Consider the following 17,916-nt stretch of genomic DNA (forward strand, 5'->3'; position numbering starts at 1 on the left):
TATCCTATTAAAACGATTCCAAATTTGAGCCTCTGATGAACTAGAGTGGGCCCACTCCGGTTCGCTCCCATCAAATTGTGACTCGACGGCTGCAAAATGCAAAACGGCCTACCTTAAACTCTGCTATGAGGTCTCCGTGCAGCAGGTCGATCATGGCCTGTGTGGCCTTGACGCTCCACTCCGGGCAGTAGGGCAGCACCTGGCCCTCCGTTTGTATGCTGGGAGCCTTGAAGCCCGCCAGGTGCACCTTCAACGCCTGGAACGGGAAGCGCAGCAGCTCGGCCGGCATCTGCCGCAACCTGGAGTGAAAAACGGAAATCGGCTGAGCCCACTGTCGGTCGAGGGTGTCGCGATGCGATCGTACATGTTGCTGGGCAAGGTGTCGTTGGAGCCAAAGTCCACGTGTTGGACGAGGATCCGGACTGGTTCGGCGCTGATGATTTCCAGCATCTTGGCTCGGTAGTAGTTGCCGTCGCTGTACTCCGCCAGGCATGGGCCGCCTGATAAGGGTAGCAATTTATAACAGGCTTTCAAAATAGTTTGCTGAGCCTTTTCAATGTTACCAAGAGGGAAGCTGGTAAGCGGCAGAAGACTGAGAACATCAGCATTAATCCGTGTAATGCACTCTTGCAGTGTTTCCCCGTCCACCGTTTCGTGGGCCATGTCCTCCCAAAACAGAAAGACCTGCACCGGCGACATGTGACGTGATGAATACGTTTATGGATATGTACCGGTAGGTTCCATAATTTCATTGCGATTACCTCGTTGGGAGTCTGCAGGTGCTTCACGCGGACGTACAAATGCTCACCCTCCTTGGGCAAATCGGGCTCCGTGAAGGGGCCCAACATCACTTCCCGTGGGCCAAGCAGACCCTAAGACAAAGTAGCAGAATTTGAAATCTGAGTGGCACACTTTGAGAATCACGGATCTACCCAGAACCAGTCAGAGTACCTCTGTGTCGATGTCCCAGATGTCCAAAATGGGCACAGGAGGCAGAGGAGGTGCCTGCAAAAAACAATAAAAATAAAACTAGCATGACTTGTAGGTGGCTAAACACAAGATAAATTAAGTTTCTTAAAACTGAAACAAGGTTGTAAATGATGACCAAACAAGAAGCAATTTTTTTCCCCCATGAAAAAGTAATACCATAGCTATGGAAACAAGGCTACAAAAGCGCAATTTGACATCAAAATAGCAATTTCCATGGAAACACAATCATTTGCCATACCGGTGGTGTGGTCTGGTCAAACAGGGCGTGTTTGTGGTGGCACAAGATGGTGCTGAGGCTCAGTCCATCCAAGAAGATTTCAACCGTGAGTGGTTGCCTGGGGTCAGTCGGCAGCATCTGACAGACACACATTTACATAGCTTTGTTTGTCTGGGCGTGTATGCGTGTGTGTGTGTACCAAGATGTTGACGTCTACACGGCGATCCAAGAGCATCTCGGTGAGAAGTTCTATGGCATCCTGATGCCAAATACCGCCGATCTAAGGACAAGAACACCACAACTCTGTCTTCAGCAGTATTGCATGGACATACCCAATGTTTGGTCTCACAGGGTTGGTGGCGTGGAGCTGACAGGCCACGCAGAGTTGCGGTATGTCTTCACACAGTAGGCGGGGGTACACGTGGACCACCGGAATGTTCTCCACCAGGCCGTAGTCCACATATTGGACCTGCAACCACCATAATGGTTCTTTCATAGTCATCATTGAAGATTTAACTCAGTCAGCCAGTTTGGTTTGTATGCTGCAGTGTTTCAGGACCAGCAGGGGGAGACAAAGAAAACCCACCTTGACGTGTCCTCCCAAGACCTCCAGCAGCTTGCCCCGGTACCACAGCATGTCGGGTCCAATGACAGCGCATCCCTTTACAGTCCTCCAGGTGTACAGCTTCTGATTGGGCAGCGTCTTCATTCTCTGATGGATCTTCTTCCTTAGATTCTCCAAATGACATTCTGAAGAAAAGCAACCTCCATTGAATCCAATGTCCTTCAAGTTCTCACCAGATAAATTGTTTGTGTTACCTGCAGTGTCAGTTCTGGCATAGATGAGTCCGTCCTCTCTGACGGCAGAAATGGTCATGTGGTTGTGGCCCAGTTGTGGAAGCTCTGGTGTTTTATACAGATCTGTTTGAACCTAAGCACAAAAAAACCCCCAGCATTCACTTCCATGTGAATTTTGGGTGGCTGGTTGGGGTTAAGCACCTTCTCAACGGCCCTGATTGTGCGGGGGGCGGGTCTGGGGTGATAAAGTTTGGAAAGGTACGCCGGCAATGGAGGAGCTGCTTGTGTAGGAGTCTCAGCTTGTATGTTGGTGTCACAAGAATGAGCATCAGTTTCATTTGGCTTTTCGGGAGGAACAGAGAGCTCACTGCCAAACAAAAACAGAGAATACTGGCTTTGTAATATTCAACACCTGTAAAAGTCTTGAAACCCTTCTGTGCATATGTTGGAACAACAACTCACACGGACTTCCTCTCCCTCAGGGCGAGACCCTCGTAGGCCAGATAGTCGGAGACATTGACGAAATCTCCAGTCTTGTTGGTACACATCAATGTGACGGCTACAGGACGCTCATCCGTCAGCTCCTGGTAACGTCAGAATACGTTAGAGCAAGTACAGGTGTCAGAGGAAGAACGTGAGCTTCAGACCTGGATGGTGATGAGACCTGTGGCTCCTGACAGGTTGCGGTGCATGAAATCACAGGAAGTGGCGGTCCAGGTGGGTTGGCCCCCTGCTGGCCTTTTACAAAAAAAGCACATTTAATTTTGGTCCCTATATGAAGGTGAGAATCACTAAAACTGTATGTGTTTGTGAGTTACTTGATGTCCGTCAACGAGCACTCCAGAGCAAAAGAACCCTCCAATGAAGCCGGCAGTGGCTGCAGGTTGCTGACGTGCAGTTTCACCTTGTTGCCATGGTCACAGCGCATCACCTTTTGCCGGGCAACACACGGCAGACCGAGTCACTGAAAGTTGCACGAGTGGCAACTTTCAAAATAAGATGGCACACCTCTGCTATGTCATCGAACGAGACGTCGGAGCAGATCAGTCCTCTTTCCCAAATTTGGTTGACGCGAGCAGCACAGAACATGTTTGACTTCCACACCACGTCTTGAAGCTTTGCGAGCTCACGCTCCTTCTTCAGAAGCTCATTGAGCCTGGAATATGTTTAATACAGACTCAGAGAGGGAATTCATCTGGTAAATTATTGTCTGGCAAATTGACAGATCAAAAGACCGCTCGGCCCACCTTTTAAGTTGAGAGTCGTTGTTGACAAACTGGACGTAGAAGCTGCTGGGTGAGTTGATGTGGCTCACTCGCACTTTGGCGTCCTTCAGGCTGCCGGGGAGGTTGAGCCGAGGCTGGAACTCCACCTCTGCGTGAGCGTTTAGCTCCAAAGGCCCGAGACCATTCAGCTCAAGCGGCGAGTCCCATATGGCGTCATCGGCTACCATGTTGGTCTTAAACCTTAGACAAGTGGGATGATGAAAGTCAATTCATAGTCAGTGTTTGCGAATCTATTTCGTAACAAACATGATTATTATTCTATCTTTCATAACGATACCCAGTTTTGGAGCACACCAACTGCTCTTGAATTAGCACTTCAGCTACGTTGGTGGGTGAGTCAGTTGGGCTGCTCTCAAGCAACTTGACCGGTAGGGGTGTTTTCTTTGACGATTTTACTGTATGGCAGACAAGGAAATGAGTCCAGCAACATACATGTGCACTTCAGTGAATTTTTTCAAAATCAAATAATCAGCGAACGATTTCTAGTATTGTAAGCTTGATTGATTGAGTCAATTGACTTGACCTGTAATCGCAATGGTGAACAATTTTCCATGGGTCAGGCTGTTGAAGCGTTTCACACAGGCGTCGCTCCACGTCTCTCCTGCCAGAGGAAGCACGTCCGACAAGCAGCACTGGATGGCCTACGTAACACGGGCTGGTTTAGGGACACCGCATGGATGAGATTGAAATCAACGTAAACGCTCTTACCAATGCCGGCAGGGAGAAGAACTCATCCTTGATCTTCCTCAAGTCGCTGACCAACACCGTTGTCATAAATCCCATGTCGATGCAGAACACGTCCACCATTCTGTACCCTGGATTACCTGAAACGTGCACAGATAGCAAATAATAAAGCCTTTTTTTCTCATAAAATTGTTTTTGTAATATTGATGACTCGACTATTCAACTATGTGACGAGTGTTGTCAATTAATCGGTTAGTTTGGACACCTCTAGTCCTTACCTATGACCTCGGCTCGGTACCACATGTTTTCGTCAAAGCGGGCAACGCAGGCCTGTCCGATGACGGGACAGTAAAGCAGCAAGCTCTCTTCTGCACTCTTGTCGTTGTAGCACTCCTGAAGCCTGGCTTTTAGCAACGAGGACTCCATGTTGTCGCTCTGCTGGTCGCAAACATGGATGAAGAAAAGAGATCAGGTACAGTTTCATTTTCTCAGTTGATAAATTGTATTTGAAGTACATGGGCAGAGTGTTGATGTTTGTGTTGGGTACCAGCTGAATGTAGAAGTCATCAGGGCTGTTGATGTGTGTCACCACTGCGTTGTGCTCCACATTGATTTTGGGTACGACAGCCGAGTAGTACTTCAGCGGCCTCCTGCTCTGCTTCACCGGATAATAAAACCTGACGGCGGCGATGACATTAAGGCAGTGCTTACAAACTATGTGTATACTAGTATGTATAGTACATATGCGTGTAGTACCTGGCCACTTCGGTGAACACCAGATAGTCCCGGATGGAGATGGGAACGTCGTTGGATGGTCCCACAGGATCTTTGCTGAGGTCTACCAGCAGGGAGTCTCTGTCTTGACCAAAGGAACTCATTTCCACCACGGCGGAACCCACCACTTTACAGAAGGCCCTCTGAGCCTGGTTGCTCCAGCCCTTTGACTAAACACACGGCAAATTGAGGATGTCAAGGATGACGTTAAATGCGCAATATTAGCGGGATAGATGGTCTGACCAGGTCGTAGGGGACCAGGCCCTTGAGGGAACATCGGACGGCCTGAGGAGCAAAGCGAACCAGCTCTCGGTTTATCTTCCTCAGGTGGTTGTTCACCGAGGAGACATCCCTACAAAAATGAAGAGGAGGGTTGATGAGAACGAGCCGATTTTCTGCCTCGTTTTTCCCTCTATTCTACAAACGTATACGGACAAGCTAACCTCTCGATGGTCAAGCTCTTGGTGTAGCCGTGGTCAATAAAGAAGATGCGGATGTGGCCGAGTTGGTCGACTGGACAGATTTCCACGCTGCTGTCACGGCCACTTTGAAAGACCGACAGCACTCTGGTGCGGCACCAGAGACCCTCTTTTCCTTTTGCCAAGACTATGGAGCCTTCAAGGAAAGTTACACGTTTCTTTGCGACAATCGGCAACAAACATCTGTCGTCGAAATCGAAAAACGAACGCACCGTTTTGCACGTTGTCGGTAGTGGAGAAGCAACTGGCGTCCAGTGTGCAGAAGGTGTTGATCTCCTTGGACAGGATGTCACTCTCTTGCTTCTTGGCCGCATAGCGCACGTAGAAGTGAGTGGGGTTGACCACATGAGTCACAACCACCTTTTGAGCAACTGAGGACAGTGCGGACAGTCAAGATTTATTTTCAAGTTTCAAACACTCGTCTCTGTTGCTTGTAATTTGTATCTTCATTGATTGAAGACTTAAGGGAGCAGAAGAAAAAAAACAAGCTATTTTATTTCTGATGCGTTTTTAAATCAATCACAACATGTGCATGTCCTGGCTGCTCAATACAATGTGAATTGATTATCTCCATTTCTATTGGGTAACATTGTTCTAAGGTGACTCGGACCCTGGTTTTTAGTTTCAGAGTATATGTTTCATACCATTTTTCGTCTGCCCGGACAAATGCGGGCTTCCTCTCCTGCGTGACCTTCGCTTATCTTTGGCCAATTCTGGACCAGTGGGAGGGGCACCTGCAGAAACTTCAGATTCCGAATATGTGATTAATCCCTACAGAGAAATTAAGGACACATGACAACAACTCGGGGGTCTTTTAGATGTGGACATACCATGTTGATTCTGCGTCTCTATGAACTCCTTAACGATGACATCAGGGGGGGCGTCAACTTGAGAGGATGCCTTGGAGTTGTAGCAGCTGCTGCCACGAGTCGGGGTCGGAGAGCGGCAGCGAGAAGCCGGGCTCCTGCTCGGGCTCATCCTCTGATTCCTGCCCCTCAGCGGGCTCTTGGCTCTGCCGTGGCTGTGGTGGCCATAGCTGCTGGCTAATGACTGAACATGAGCCTGCCCGGGAGGCTGTTGGGCCAGCTCACTGCTCAGTTGCTGGAGGCGGGGTGGCACCACAGACAGGCTAGATGATCAGGGATAAGACAAATGCGGCAATGAAATGATAAGCAATAATAGCGTTTCCTAAACTGTGACTCTGTTCGAGTCTAAACTGGCCAATGCAACCTAAAATGGGATCTTTCTCGCGGTTCTCATTCTAGAATATTCCATTGACATGCTTTCTTGCATTCTGTCAATTGAGAGGAAAACTGATTTGATATACAGTTGAGTCGCTTGACTAGCTTGGTTGCTACAGTTGATTGAACAATGGCTCCTGAATAAAATGAGGATGAAAGGACTCACCTGTTTGGCTCGCCTGTGTCCATCTTCATAAACAGGTCCACACTCTGGTTCCCCCACTTGGACCTGAACATAACGCTAAACCAAATACATGAGTTATCACTGGCGAACTTCTTATTGCCTCGCCTTGTAAATTTTTTCTGGCGAACAACGAGCATTGCTTGCTACGGTTCTTGTTCTTGTGTGGCGCAGATAATTAATAATGGCGTGATTACAAACCTCACTCCACAGCCCATGGTGATGCACTTCATGTTGAAGGACTCCTTGTCTATGGGGGCCTGCAGAGTCTCCAAAATCTGTCATACAAACAGAATAATTTAGCATTAACTAGCAAATATTAGGAATATGTTTCCTGATATCTATTTCAAAGCATTCCTGTGATTCAGTGTGCTGCATTAAGCTTCCAAACATGGATGAGCATGTTACTGGCTGTATTTGAATTCTGTAATGATGGTAGCTCTTGAACCTACAAGGTTTGAGAAAAAAGATGGCATCACGCACCTTGTCCAAGTCGGTGTAATGTTTCAGGAGGGGCATGCTTTGGACATTCTTGGCTTTCTGCACGGCGTTGTCTAGAACGTCCATCCTCGCTTTGACTTTGCAAAGTTCGGCATGTGTGCTGGTGAAGTGAACATCCAGTCCACTGAGCTTACTCAGCTGCGTGTTTCGCCTTTTGGACACAAAACAGCATCAGTGATGAATGTCAAGGCTTTATTCGAAATTTTGTCACGTTACAACCTGATTCCATCCATTTATTTTGTGAAAATGGATTTTCGAGAGGGGGCATTCCAGAATAAGGCAAATGGAACAAAATGCGGGAAAAGCTAAGTGCTGTGAATACTTTCCGACGCCATGCCTTGCACGTTCGTACCACTTCTGGGTGGCGCGCATCGCCCTGTCAGCGGCCTGGGAGATCTCCATCTCTAGTCGGGCTTGCTCAGTCTTCACTTGCTCTGCCAAGCCTGCATTTAAAGTCTGCACGGATGCGCCAAAAAACACACATCGAGCACTTCCACATGTCGAGAGTATTCTGGAGAACTTAAGTGTGTGTGTTCCACCTGGTGTAAGTACTCCAGCACGGCCAGATGTTCTGCAGCAGTGGCCAACGCTTCATCCACAGCCTTTCCGCTCTTCTCAAGGTTCACCGGCTGAGGAAAACATTTCTTGACTACATCTAGTCTTAAAGGATACCTCGCTTTTTTGATGTGCAGTGAAGCCTAATCTATGTAGGACACTGACATGAGGTATATATATTTGTTATTCGTGAAAAACAACTAATATTACTGGAGTTATGAAGATGATGTCTTTAGAAGTTCTGTATGTATGTGCTATAGTGCATATGACGTGTGACGCATGGCATGGTAGAAAAATGTAAAAAAAAAAAACAAAAAAAAAACAGACAACTGAGAAGTTGACAGCACATAAATTGTACCTGCATGGCATCCACAGTATTGTCGCTAATGTCAGAGGATTTCGCTTGTTTTTTCCGATTGTTTGATTTGTCCAACCTGGGACACACAGAACCAAGTTCCATTAATTTTGGTCAAATTTCAAAATAATGTAATAGAAATGAAATATTTTTCTTGATGGACAATGTAGAATTACATGAATTTCTCTTGGGGAATAATGTAAATTTTGTCAAAATATGGATGCAATTTTGATTTCAACAATTTCACATGAAACGAGCCAATCAAACTGCATGGCTTGGCGGCTCCAAACATAACCGCCCAGCCCTCCCAAAATATATATTTTTTCCAATAACAACAACAGATAAAGAGGTCTGCCCTTGAAGGCCCAGACCTGCCTTTTCATCTTATTCATTCTGGTGGTGTAGACGATGCCAATGATGCGGCTGTCCTCCTGCAGTCCAAACACGCCGTCTTGAGGCAGGACCGAATCCACCTGCACAAAAGGGCCTTCATTAGCACAGGCAACAAATACAGAGAGTAAAAGCACTTGAAGGCCCCATCAATGTCGTTTCACCTCACACTCGGGACACTGGACCACATTATCACATTTCAGCGACTCCAGGCAGGACGTGCAGAAGATGTGACCGCATACGAGCGTACGAGGCAGATTGCCTTCAGGTTGATTCTCTGAGTGGAAAAAAACAAACTCAGTTTGGTCAGATTGCAACCCAAAAAACTTAGAGGTGTGCATTAGGTGATAATCGAAATAAATATTGATGAAATCACAACGTCAGCGTGTGACGTCATCAAAACCCAATTACTGCCATTGAAAAGCACAATGTAATACAAACTTTTTTTTGTCGTTAGCCGGCCCTAAAACAAATTAATCCGCTTTCAGTGACAAACAAAACGAACTTCAACAGCTAACCAATGACACTTGGAACTACCTACAGCATAATTTTGAGCATATTTCGACACTGCCACGTTAGCTTAATCGTAGCTCGCGTTGCTAGTTCATCGTACTCTAACACCGCTACTTGTACAAACTTTAATGTAAAAACACAAATCAATTTATATACCTGGCAAAGTATAGGCATTCCCACAGAATTTGCAAATGATGGAGTTGGGTTGCTCCATTGTATTCTCTTTCTTTCTTTCGTTCTTTCTTTCTCTCTAGTCGTTTCGTTAATGGCGACAAGAAGCCCGCGTTTTTTCTCCCGAGAGTTCAGTTTACAGTGCAAGTCGTACGAGATCACGTGACTCAATTGACACTACTGACGCAATATGCGTGCTGTACCTGCATGTAAAAATCTTGTAAATTATTTTATTTGGAAAATTACTTACAATATACAAACTTTGCCGATCGACATAAAGCATAGTTTTGGACAGAAACGTGAATTCATGGCCCACGTAACGTAATGCAATTGTTAACAATTCAAAGCAATGCATGGATTACTCATATATTGTAATAATTATTTCATTCATTAATGAAAACAATTTAAGAATGAAAACAATTATTTGAAATCTTATCCAATTGCCTTACGAAAAACAAACTGACGCCAGATAAAATCCAATTCTGAACACTTTCATTTTTGACCACTAAGAGGCGCTAAACACCACATAAATGTTTTTAGGCATAAAATGAAGCCCTCTTGAATTAATCAATACAAAGAACAAGTGATTAACCTATATTATTCGGGTAATTATGGGTACAAGAAAAACGAATTCCCAAACCACCTTTTATGGCTTCGTAGTTAAATTTATCTCACTTTTTAAATCCCTAGCTTTGATCAACAAAGATCCATTTGCAAAGGTTGTTGGGACGTTTCCTAATTTAAGAATGTTAAAAGAATAAAAATCTGAAAAAATACTGGAAAATGTATTTATATTTGGATTTATTTCAAAATCAAAATAACAAAATTAATTAAATTAATTTTTGTACTTATTTTATTTTTAATTGATAAATGATTGTTTCTCGAAAGGTAAAGTGTATTCTGGATTTTTGACTGTCAATTTTCACTAATGCACAGTATGTTGTACACTAAATGTTGAGTTTGACATGACCACTTTTGGCCCATCAGCAATGCCTACACAACTGTAAGGTTCTGTTAAGTCCTCATGGTCTTTGTTCTCCACATATTTCCTTTGTTTCCCACTTTCATTTTTTTTTTTTACTCCATGTGAGCGCAGCTGCCATCCTCGCCTCCGCCTGAGGACAGCATCCGAGTGCAACGTTTCATCCGCTGCGACATCTACCAAAGAGCAGGGCAGGGGAGACCGACATTAAAGGTAAATAAAAACGTCTGGCCAAACGTCATCCCTGTGTGGGGATGACACGATTGCACGCCACCCCCACCTTCAAACCTGGTCCATGAATGTTGATGGAAAGTGAAAGGTGTGACAGCCCCCGTAGGTGTCAAGTGTTGGAAACATCATTGCGGAGTGGAGTTCAAATTGTGCGTGAAGGCAGCAAATCTTGCTGAAGGTAATGTTGACACAGAGGGGAAAGTGTGTCCATAACCATAAAATAGGAAATGGAATTGAAATATAGGGAAGGAAGCGTCTGTCTCTCTCTATCACTGATGGAAGTCATTTTATAGTCAGATCAGAAATATTTATTTTGGTCTCATTTTAAAATCACAAAAATCTGTCATTTGAATAAGGGTGTGTAAACTTTTGCTATCCATTGTATGTCTTACTACCAACACAGAAATGGGGGCGGTCAAATTTGTCAACTTTGCACTTTTCTGCTTTCAGCGGTAGTATGAGAGCCATAACGGATGAAAAATGAATGATTCACGAGATGAAGTGCATATAGTTCGTATCAGCCGTAGTAAATCTCTCTTCCTGCATTCCAGCAGATGCATTTATCTTCAGCGGAGCATGACGATCATATTGAAAGGGGGGTAGTGAATTTTTTTTTTTTTACATGTGTGTGTGTGTACCATGATGGAGGGTGGGTACATGTGTTTACTATGTGTAATGAACCAATGAGCAGGCCACCCCCAGAGGGGCTCTGAGGGGGGTGTCAGTTGGGCTTGCCCCCCCTCATCTTCCAAATGTGGGTCACTGCCCATCCTCTGGTCATTTCCATCCTTTTTCTCCCAACCATAATTCCCCGTATTGGAGCACTTTAATCGCTCATTAAGGACTCCCTTAATTAGGCGGCGGCTTTTCGTTAGCCTTTAGTCCCGGCAAGGCCGCATTGTTGTGATCCAGCTATTTCCTGGCTTCTCATCTCGATGTGTTTGCGTGCACCCCAAAGGTCTTATTAAAAAAAACACCCCCGACTCCCTTCCGTGCCTTTGTCTCTCCAGCCCGCACACATCCCCCTCCACAGGTCGAAAGAATGAATTGATCCCGAGTGACAGCGGGATTCCCAGTTAAATGTCAACCTTCCAGCCCACCACCGCTAAATGTGACCACAAGAAAACATAAACAACAACCTCTGACAGCGGTAAATCTCCAGGTTGGACTTCATTTCTCCATTCAGTGGCAATCAGAGGCGAGGGAGGCCGGAGATTTTCTTCAGCAGGTGGGACGGTCGATCACAGCGGGGATCGCCAAATTGTGGCAAATCTAACAATGGTGTTGCGATTAAATCCAGGTCATCTGACACAGTCGTGCTGCTCCTTTCTTCACCCTATGTCCCATCAATATAAAGTACAGAATTCCATTATGCCATGCACAAATGCTAAAAGCTGTATGGCATGGGGTGGGGGGGTTGATGCATCTCCCATTCAATGGTCCTAAAATGGAGCCATTAACTGGGATCTATATGGGCTCCACGTGCGCATTTGGCAGCCTGCATTACTTGTTCCATGTGGCGTGCCACTTTGAGGTCACCGAGGCTATTCTTAAAAGCACATCAGGAAGCTGTCAAGTGCGCACATAAGCAACCGATGGCGCTAACTGGATGTCAACCATGAAAATACCAACAACACCCGCAACAGAGTTACGTAATCACTGCCAGGTCAAACCCGCAGGTATGACGCAGAGAACTTGTTCTTGGACGCAGTATCAACAAACTGAGAGAGAACGTGACATTTTAAATCATTTGAGAACATGTCAAAAAGCTCTGGCGGCATTCGCTATTGCTAGCTTAGTGTTACCTAAAACACACGTACGGTAAATCTAGAGTAACACTCCCTAAACTTAAAATATTCACAAATACACCCCAAATGTGACCTAAATATTGCTGATTTTACTGAATTGACCAAATTGACCATGAGCCAGACAACAAGTGAGGCTTGAGGCATTTTCAGTCGACAGCGGCAGAATACAAAATGGCCGCTGCCTGTTCTGCTTAATGAATATTCCACCAACACAATCTTAACCAGAATACCTACGTGTCTTTGACCTTGATTCTTTTCACATGGCTCGGGTACGTTGTGCTTTTCAACACTGTTTGTTATCAACAAAGGCTCCGAGCCAAAGTCAACCGCCTTTTGTGCGTCAAATTCTTCCATCGTACAACAATCGCTCACCCGCACATGACAAATTCAAACAATGGTGGGTGGAAGAGGAATTCGCATAGACTTTGGTTTGTGTTTGATTTAAAAAAAAAAAAGGTATGCGCGAGTGAATTACAATCTGAGGTTTTATTGTTATTTTGGGCTTGGAACGAGTCGATTGCTGGCACGTGAGGGGGTTGCTGGAAACCGCCGAGTGTTTACATTACTGGCTGACCTACATCACGCCAGCATATCTGAAGAATTAGCCGCGCTTTGCTGGCGTATTTACACAGTGATTCATATTGGGCTGCTTTTCTTTCACTCCTTAAACAAATCAAAGCGAGTGTCGCAATGTTCCTTCGTGGAGCTCATAACGCTTCTGGCCGGAGGCCCGCTAACGGAGCGTTACAGCTGAGACAAAGGCGGTGCACGAGCGCTCGCTGATGTCATCGCCTTCTCCTGACAGTAACAGATTGTTTTCCCGCGATGTTTTCCACCTGCTGTCACGTAGATAAGTGGAGACGAATGAGTTGCACATGTGGATACAGTCCGTGGCGTGAATTTTTTTTTCGATATAGAGGCAGAGCTAAATATGTTAAACTTGAGTTCCTTGGACATAAAACGATGGAGCTATGCTATTTGTAGCGCATCCGTCGCTCTTTTTTGGGAAACGCAGACCCCTGTTCCTCCGCCGTTCCGTCTCCATCCGAGGTCAACCACAAAACCACCGGCGCAGATTTTTGGCAGAGAGCCAAAGGCCCCAAAGCTTCCACAAGGCTGCATTTACTACTTTACAACATGCCTGTTTCTGCTAAGCTAGCGGGAGCTTTCAAGCCCAACTAGGAACTTTTGGAGCATCAGTTGGTGTCAGGACCGCAGCAATTGCTGTGGAAAGTGACTTCCGGGGTCTTTTATGAAGACCGAAAATGTGCAAATATTTGGGGTCAGCCAAGTTACTTCGACTGTTGAGAAGTATTTGGGAAAATATACGTTTGGGGAGTATTTTGAGCGCATTAAGAGACAGGTGCTCAACCTTCAGGGTTTCTCTTTCCTCCCCCGGTCTCAGCTTAGCGTAAGATCCTATCGCTCATCAAAACAAGCCCCACCCGGTCGGCGGCCGGGCCGCCGAGTGAGTGCGGCGTGCTCGTGGATGAGCTCACGCCGCTGGGATGTGCCTCAGCTGCGTGCCGTCCTTCATCCTCAGCAACTTTGGGGAATATTTGGAGTATTTAGACAACTTGCAAGTATTTTGTGGACTACTTTGAGACCATTTTGATGCAATTAATAAGAGCGTAGAGACTATTTACTGTCCGCTTTTCTGCTGACTCAGAAAGATTTTAGTTCTTGATATGTGTAGCTGTCACAAAGTTTTCCTGCTTAGATAGCAGCAGTAGAGGAAATACCACAAGTAGTTGTCAAGGTGCATTCTTTGGCTTGAGACACTTTGTACTCGGCTTGAGATGGCGCGGGACGTGCGAGGTGAGCAGCGTTTTACGAGGCGGCCATCATTCCCAGGCCAAACGTGGCGTTTTTTTTAAATTGGTACTTCCAAAGCGCTACGAAACAATGCTAAACACAAAGCAGACGGTTCTCGGTGGCGTCAAAAAGTATTGTGACGTCTGGAAAATGCCAGAGGTTTCATTCAAGGGGAAAAAAAAGGCTTCAAGGAAGCACGCGGGGCCGAATCCAAAACCTCAATCCTCTGTCCCACGTTCCAGCTCGGGACCGCACAGTTCCCACCCGGTTGGATTTATCAGGCTGGAAGCACTTCTGAACTCTAATAGACAACAAACGCCTCCAAAAGACGCACTGTCGTCATTTTTTTTTTATTTTCACTGTCAGGTTTGTGCGAACCGCAATACGTGATTGAGAGGCTTCGAATTCAAACGCCTACAGATATAAAGAGTCAATAAAACACCATGGAGGTTTTGCTTAGTTGCGTTAGTTTAACAAAAGCCTCAAAAACCTCGAAAAATTGTCTTGGATGTTTCCAAAATTGTACTCAAAACCAATGGGAAAGAAAATGTTAGATTTGAAGACTAAAATGTATCTTTTGCGTTTGAAAAAAATAATATGGTTACTTCTATCGAGGACAATCTTTGCTGTTCAAGCCTGACGTAAAGGTGAGCCAGTGATTGCGTAACAAACGTGATTATTTTTTGCTTTACAGAAACATTTACGGCACGCCGTCAACTTTCCAGCCCTTTGCCGGCCTGGCTTTTCTTGACCGCATCGTACGTGTGTGTGTGTGTGTGTCCGTATACTATATGAAAAGCGATATAAATAGCTGCATAAATCTCCCCAGCCACTAATCAGCATCACCGCAGAGGAAAACCGTCATCATGCGGTCAGAGAGTCTGTGATTGGCTGAAGAGGCGGAACCTTAAAGGACAAACAAAAGTATCGGAACACCAACGGCTTCGTGCGAGCTTCTTTCTGGCAATGTGCTTGATTCTATTTTCTGTCCTAAATTAGAACTTCTGTAACAAAAAAAAAAAAAAAGTACAACACGAAGTTTCCTTCATGCATGTCCTTGTTTGGTTGCCAGTGACACACACGCATGACTTCGAGTGTTTTCCACTCACCATTATGTTTGGCTGCATTGAAGAAAAAGAACAGGCCCAAGATAGCCACACTCATCCCTCTGCCCGCTTTCTTCTTCTTCCTCCTCTTTTCTTCGTCCAAGCGTTACGTAAACGCCGTGTCCCCCGGAGGACCCCGCCATAGTTGGCTGGGCATGGGCAGCCCCTGATTGGCAGCAGTAAAAAGCGTGTGCACACAACCTACACACACACACAAACAAACAGACAGAAGCGCTTAATGAAATCTGAAGGCCTCGGCTCAACGAGCAAAGCCGGCCCCAAGGGGGAGCGTTTGACCCCCGCCGCCTGACTTCTCACCATCTTCTCTACATCACGTCATCTTTCTCGTTACAAAGACGCCGAAACAACACCAAATTCTTAAGATGTTTAATAATGGCCCAAAAGTGTTTACTTGAGAAATGGACAACTTTGGAGAGCTTTTTTTGGTAGGTCTCCTCCTGATTGCCGTGGCTGCCAAATTTCACGCTGCTAAATGTGACAGAATTCAGGGACTGAATTTTCAAAAGAATTCATAACTATGCTTCAAAATTTAAGCTAAAATATCTGCTTGAAACAATAAAGATGGCCTCCTTGTGTCTTTTCAGGCATCTGTGGAATATTTGGTGGGTCTACTCATCTTAGACGTGGCTACCAAGTTTCAGGTTGTTCCGTGAAACCGGCTTCACAGGCTTAAAGAAAAATGATCGTGGTTGATGGCTTTGTTTGACGATTCCAGCAAGTCGTCAAATTTTACCGCCACGTTCTCTTCACGCACAATTCCGAAAAAACAGATGTTTCGCAATTTGGCGCCGTTGCATACCAGGTTTTAATTTGGTCGAAATTGTCCAAAATGACTCAGAGGAGGTCTTCCTTGAAGAAGCCCTGGAAGCCATCATGCAGTGTTGTAACAAAGTCATTTCACAAGATGAGAAAACAGCTGTTATAAAACTCTACTGCTAGCCAAAATAATATTTTATATTAGTCCGACTAAAGAAAGGGCTTGTGTGCCTCGCATTCCTACGAAAATGATCTGGCCCGACACCCCGATGATTTTCTACAGAAATGAAAAGATGTGAGCCTCAGCGATACGACTTAGCTGGATAACAGATTCCGATTTACGTTCCGAGCATGGCGACTTTGAGACATCATCCAAAATGTCCCCCATTGAAAGCACGGGACTTCCATCAACCTGCAGAATGCTTATTCCGCTCAAAGAGTTGAATGAGCGGACACGTTGATCCCGTGATTTAAAGTGTTTGTCCAGCCGTCGGCGGCGTGACGGACGACAGCGGCTCTGGGCGGGATGACCATATTTGGACGTCAATAAAGCACATCGGCGTATTCCGGGCCAAGCCGTATCCACGGGAAACCCTTGTGTGTTTAGCAGCTGATTTCTTTTTTCATAGCTCATCCCGTGAATATGACGCAAATGCAAGTAATCATGTAAATAATTACGGAGATAATGTCAATAATGGAGCGGCAGCAGGCTCACTCCAGTCATGACAAGATTCATTACAATAACAAAATGAAAAAAAAAAGATTCACTCGAATTGTGACTCAATTTACAATTCACGTCTATTCCAATACGATACAGTCCACTCGAAGTGCAATAAAATTTATGTGAGGTTTACTTTTGACACATCTAGTACAACAATGACTTTGACCTTGGAGTAATCGGAGTGAAAAATGAGCGCCGTTGCCAAGAACGTGTCGCTAATAAATGCTGCCAAATCATCATTTATCTTCATTTTCCATGCGCGTGAACTTTTTGGTCACCTTCACGGGCTAACCTCGACACATTTTGAGAGAGCCGAGTTCTACATCCGTCAGTCAAGAATTCGATAAGATCTTTTGGAAGTATCGCCTTTCGCAGAAATATACTTTCAGCACAGGGGAGTGTGATCTATGATGTTACCTGTCAAAAATATTAATGTGTGTGTGGGGGGGCAGTAACCTTAGCTATATTTTTAAAAGTTTAGTCATCCCCCCAAAATGTGTGTTAAAATCAGGGCCTTGTATTTGCAGGTACCAACGGGGCTAACACTAAGATGCACGGAAACAAAAATTATACAAAAACAGTCATGCCATGCCTCAAATGTAGCCTTTGGCGATAGTTACGCAGCTATGTCGCTAGCCAAAATGCTAAGATAATGCAAAATATGCACTGTTCATAAAACAAAGCTGTCCTGTTGTTAGCTCATTAGCCAAAATTTAACACAAAAACATTTCATGGGCGTTAAAGGAGCTAACAAAATGCTTTTGAACGGCGGGAGTTATGAAGAAGATATTTTGGACTTGCTGGGAGTCCTGTGATGTTCGCTGACGCTAATTAGCCGTTTTGTGTCTCGCTCTGGTGACTGTCTGATTTTTGGCCTTTTGAAGGCTCCGCCGCGGGATGATCCAATTAGTCGAATCCGGCACGGGGATCAGGGGTTGGCCGGCCACTCGGCCGGACCTGCGTGAGGCCGACCACACCGGGCGAATCCACCTCGACCTCGGTGATGATTCCATAAAAGAAATCACTCAAGTAGAGATCCAGAGAAGTACTGTACTGAACAAAATTTTACTTCATTAGTGTCCACGTATGACGAGTGCTTAGTTTTGGTTTAGTTACGTTACTTTTTGTGAATGTTAGCATGTTGCCGTGACTGACAGATCAAAGTCTGGAGCGTGTCAGCGAGCAGTCGTAATCCTCTCAGCTCGCCGGCCTCATTCCCAGACTTGTAATGCTTGGTCATGATGTTTACGTGGCCTTTTGTCCTTTTTGTCACCCCCCGCGAGCCCGCAGCCACCCACCTCCTAATCGGCCTCCTATTTGATCAGTCTAATCATGATAGAC

General features: G+C 45.5%; 1 protein-coding gene across 7 annotated transcripts in view; it reads right to left on the bottom strand.

The window, feature by feature from the left end:
• rnf17 (ring finger protein 17) overlaps nt 1–17,916 on the bottom strand; it is a 45,789-nt gene that overhangs the window by 5,843 nt on the left and 22,030 nt on the right. For 2 of the 7 annotated variants that reach the window (XR_015860022.1, XM_088383657.1), the window contains exons 1-35: nt 9,121–9,289; nt 8,616–8,728; nt 8,437–8,534; nt 8,065–8,140; nt 7,691–7,780; nt 7,504–7,607; nt 7,134–7,302; nt 6,852–6,928; nt 6,636–6,710; nt 6,059–6,357; nt 5,873–5,971; nt 5,441–5,599; nt 5,193–5,364; nt 4,993–5,101; nt 4,732–4,919; nt 4,523–4,652; nt 4,254–4,413; nt 4,000–4,115; nt 3,815–3,932; nt 3,569–3,686; nt 3,253–3,471; nt 3,014–3,161; nt 2,824–2,936; nt 2,653–2,743; nt 2,468–2,589; nt 2,207–2,372; nt 2,027–2,138; nt 1,794–1,957; nt 1,557–1,676; nt 1,407–1,487; nt 1,229–1,345; nt 952–1,005; nt 762–872; nt 365–684; nt 113–299 (exon numbers count right to left, since the gene is read on the bottom strand). Coding sequence is in view for 5 of the 7 variants with exons in the window: in XM_088383657.1 (XP_088239783.1) it covers nt 113–299; nt 365–684; nt 762–872; nt 952–1,005; nt 1,229–1,345; nt 1,407–1,487; nt 1,557–1,676; nt 1,794–1,957; nt 2,027–2,138; nt 2,207–2,372; nt 2,468–2,589; nt 2,653–2,743; nt 2,824–2,936; nt 3,014–3,161; nt 3,253–3,471; nt 3,569–3,686; nt 3,815–3,932; nt 4,000–4,115; nt 4,254–4,413; nt 4,523–4,652; nt 4,732–4,919; nt 4,993–5,101; nt 5,193–5,364; nt 5,441–5,599; nt 5,873–5,971; nt 6,059–6,357; nt 6,636–6,710; nt 6,852–6,928; nt 7,134–7,302; nt 7,504–7,607; nt 7,691–7,780; nt 8,065–8,140; nt 8,437–8,534; nt 8,616–8,728; nt 9,121–9,178 (4,653 nt within the window). In the remaining 2 variants the exon portion in view is untranslated. Of the gene's footprint in view, nt 1–112; nt 300–364; nt 685–761; nt 873–951; nt 1,006–1,228; nt 1,346–1,406; nt 1,488–1,539; nt 1,677–1,793; nt 1,958–2,026; nt 2,139–2,206; nt 2,373–2,467; nt 2,590–2,652; nt 2,744–2,823; nt 2,937–3,013; nt 3,162–3,252; nt 3,472–3,568; nt 3,687–3,814; nt 3,933–3,999; nt 4,116–4,253; nt 4,414–4,522; nt 4,653–4,731; nt 4,920–4,992; nt 5,102–5,192; nt 5,365–5,440; nt 5,600–5,872; nt 5,972–6,058; nt 6,358–6,635; nt 6,711–6,851; nt 6,929–7,133; nt 7,303–7,503; nt 7,608–7,690; nt 7,781–8,064; nt 8,141–8,436; nt 8,535–8,615; nt 8,729–9,120; nt 9,290–15,080; nt 15,279–17,916 lie in introns of those variants that run through there. The other 5 variants (XM_088383661.1, XM_088383660.1, XM_088383658.1 and 2 more) reach the window with 5 other exon arrangements.

Source organism: Syngnathus floridae, chromosome 8 (genome assembly GCF_059516105.1).
Source record: "Syngnathus floridae isolate MCC-2025c chromosome 8, RoL_Sflo_1.0, whole genome shotgun sequence".
In the NCBI taxonomy this organism is placed as follows: Eukaryota; Metazoa; Chordata; class Actinopteri; order Syngnathiformes; family Syngnathidae; genus Syngnathus; species Syngnathus floridae.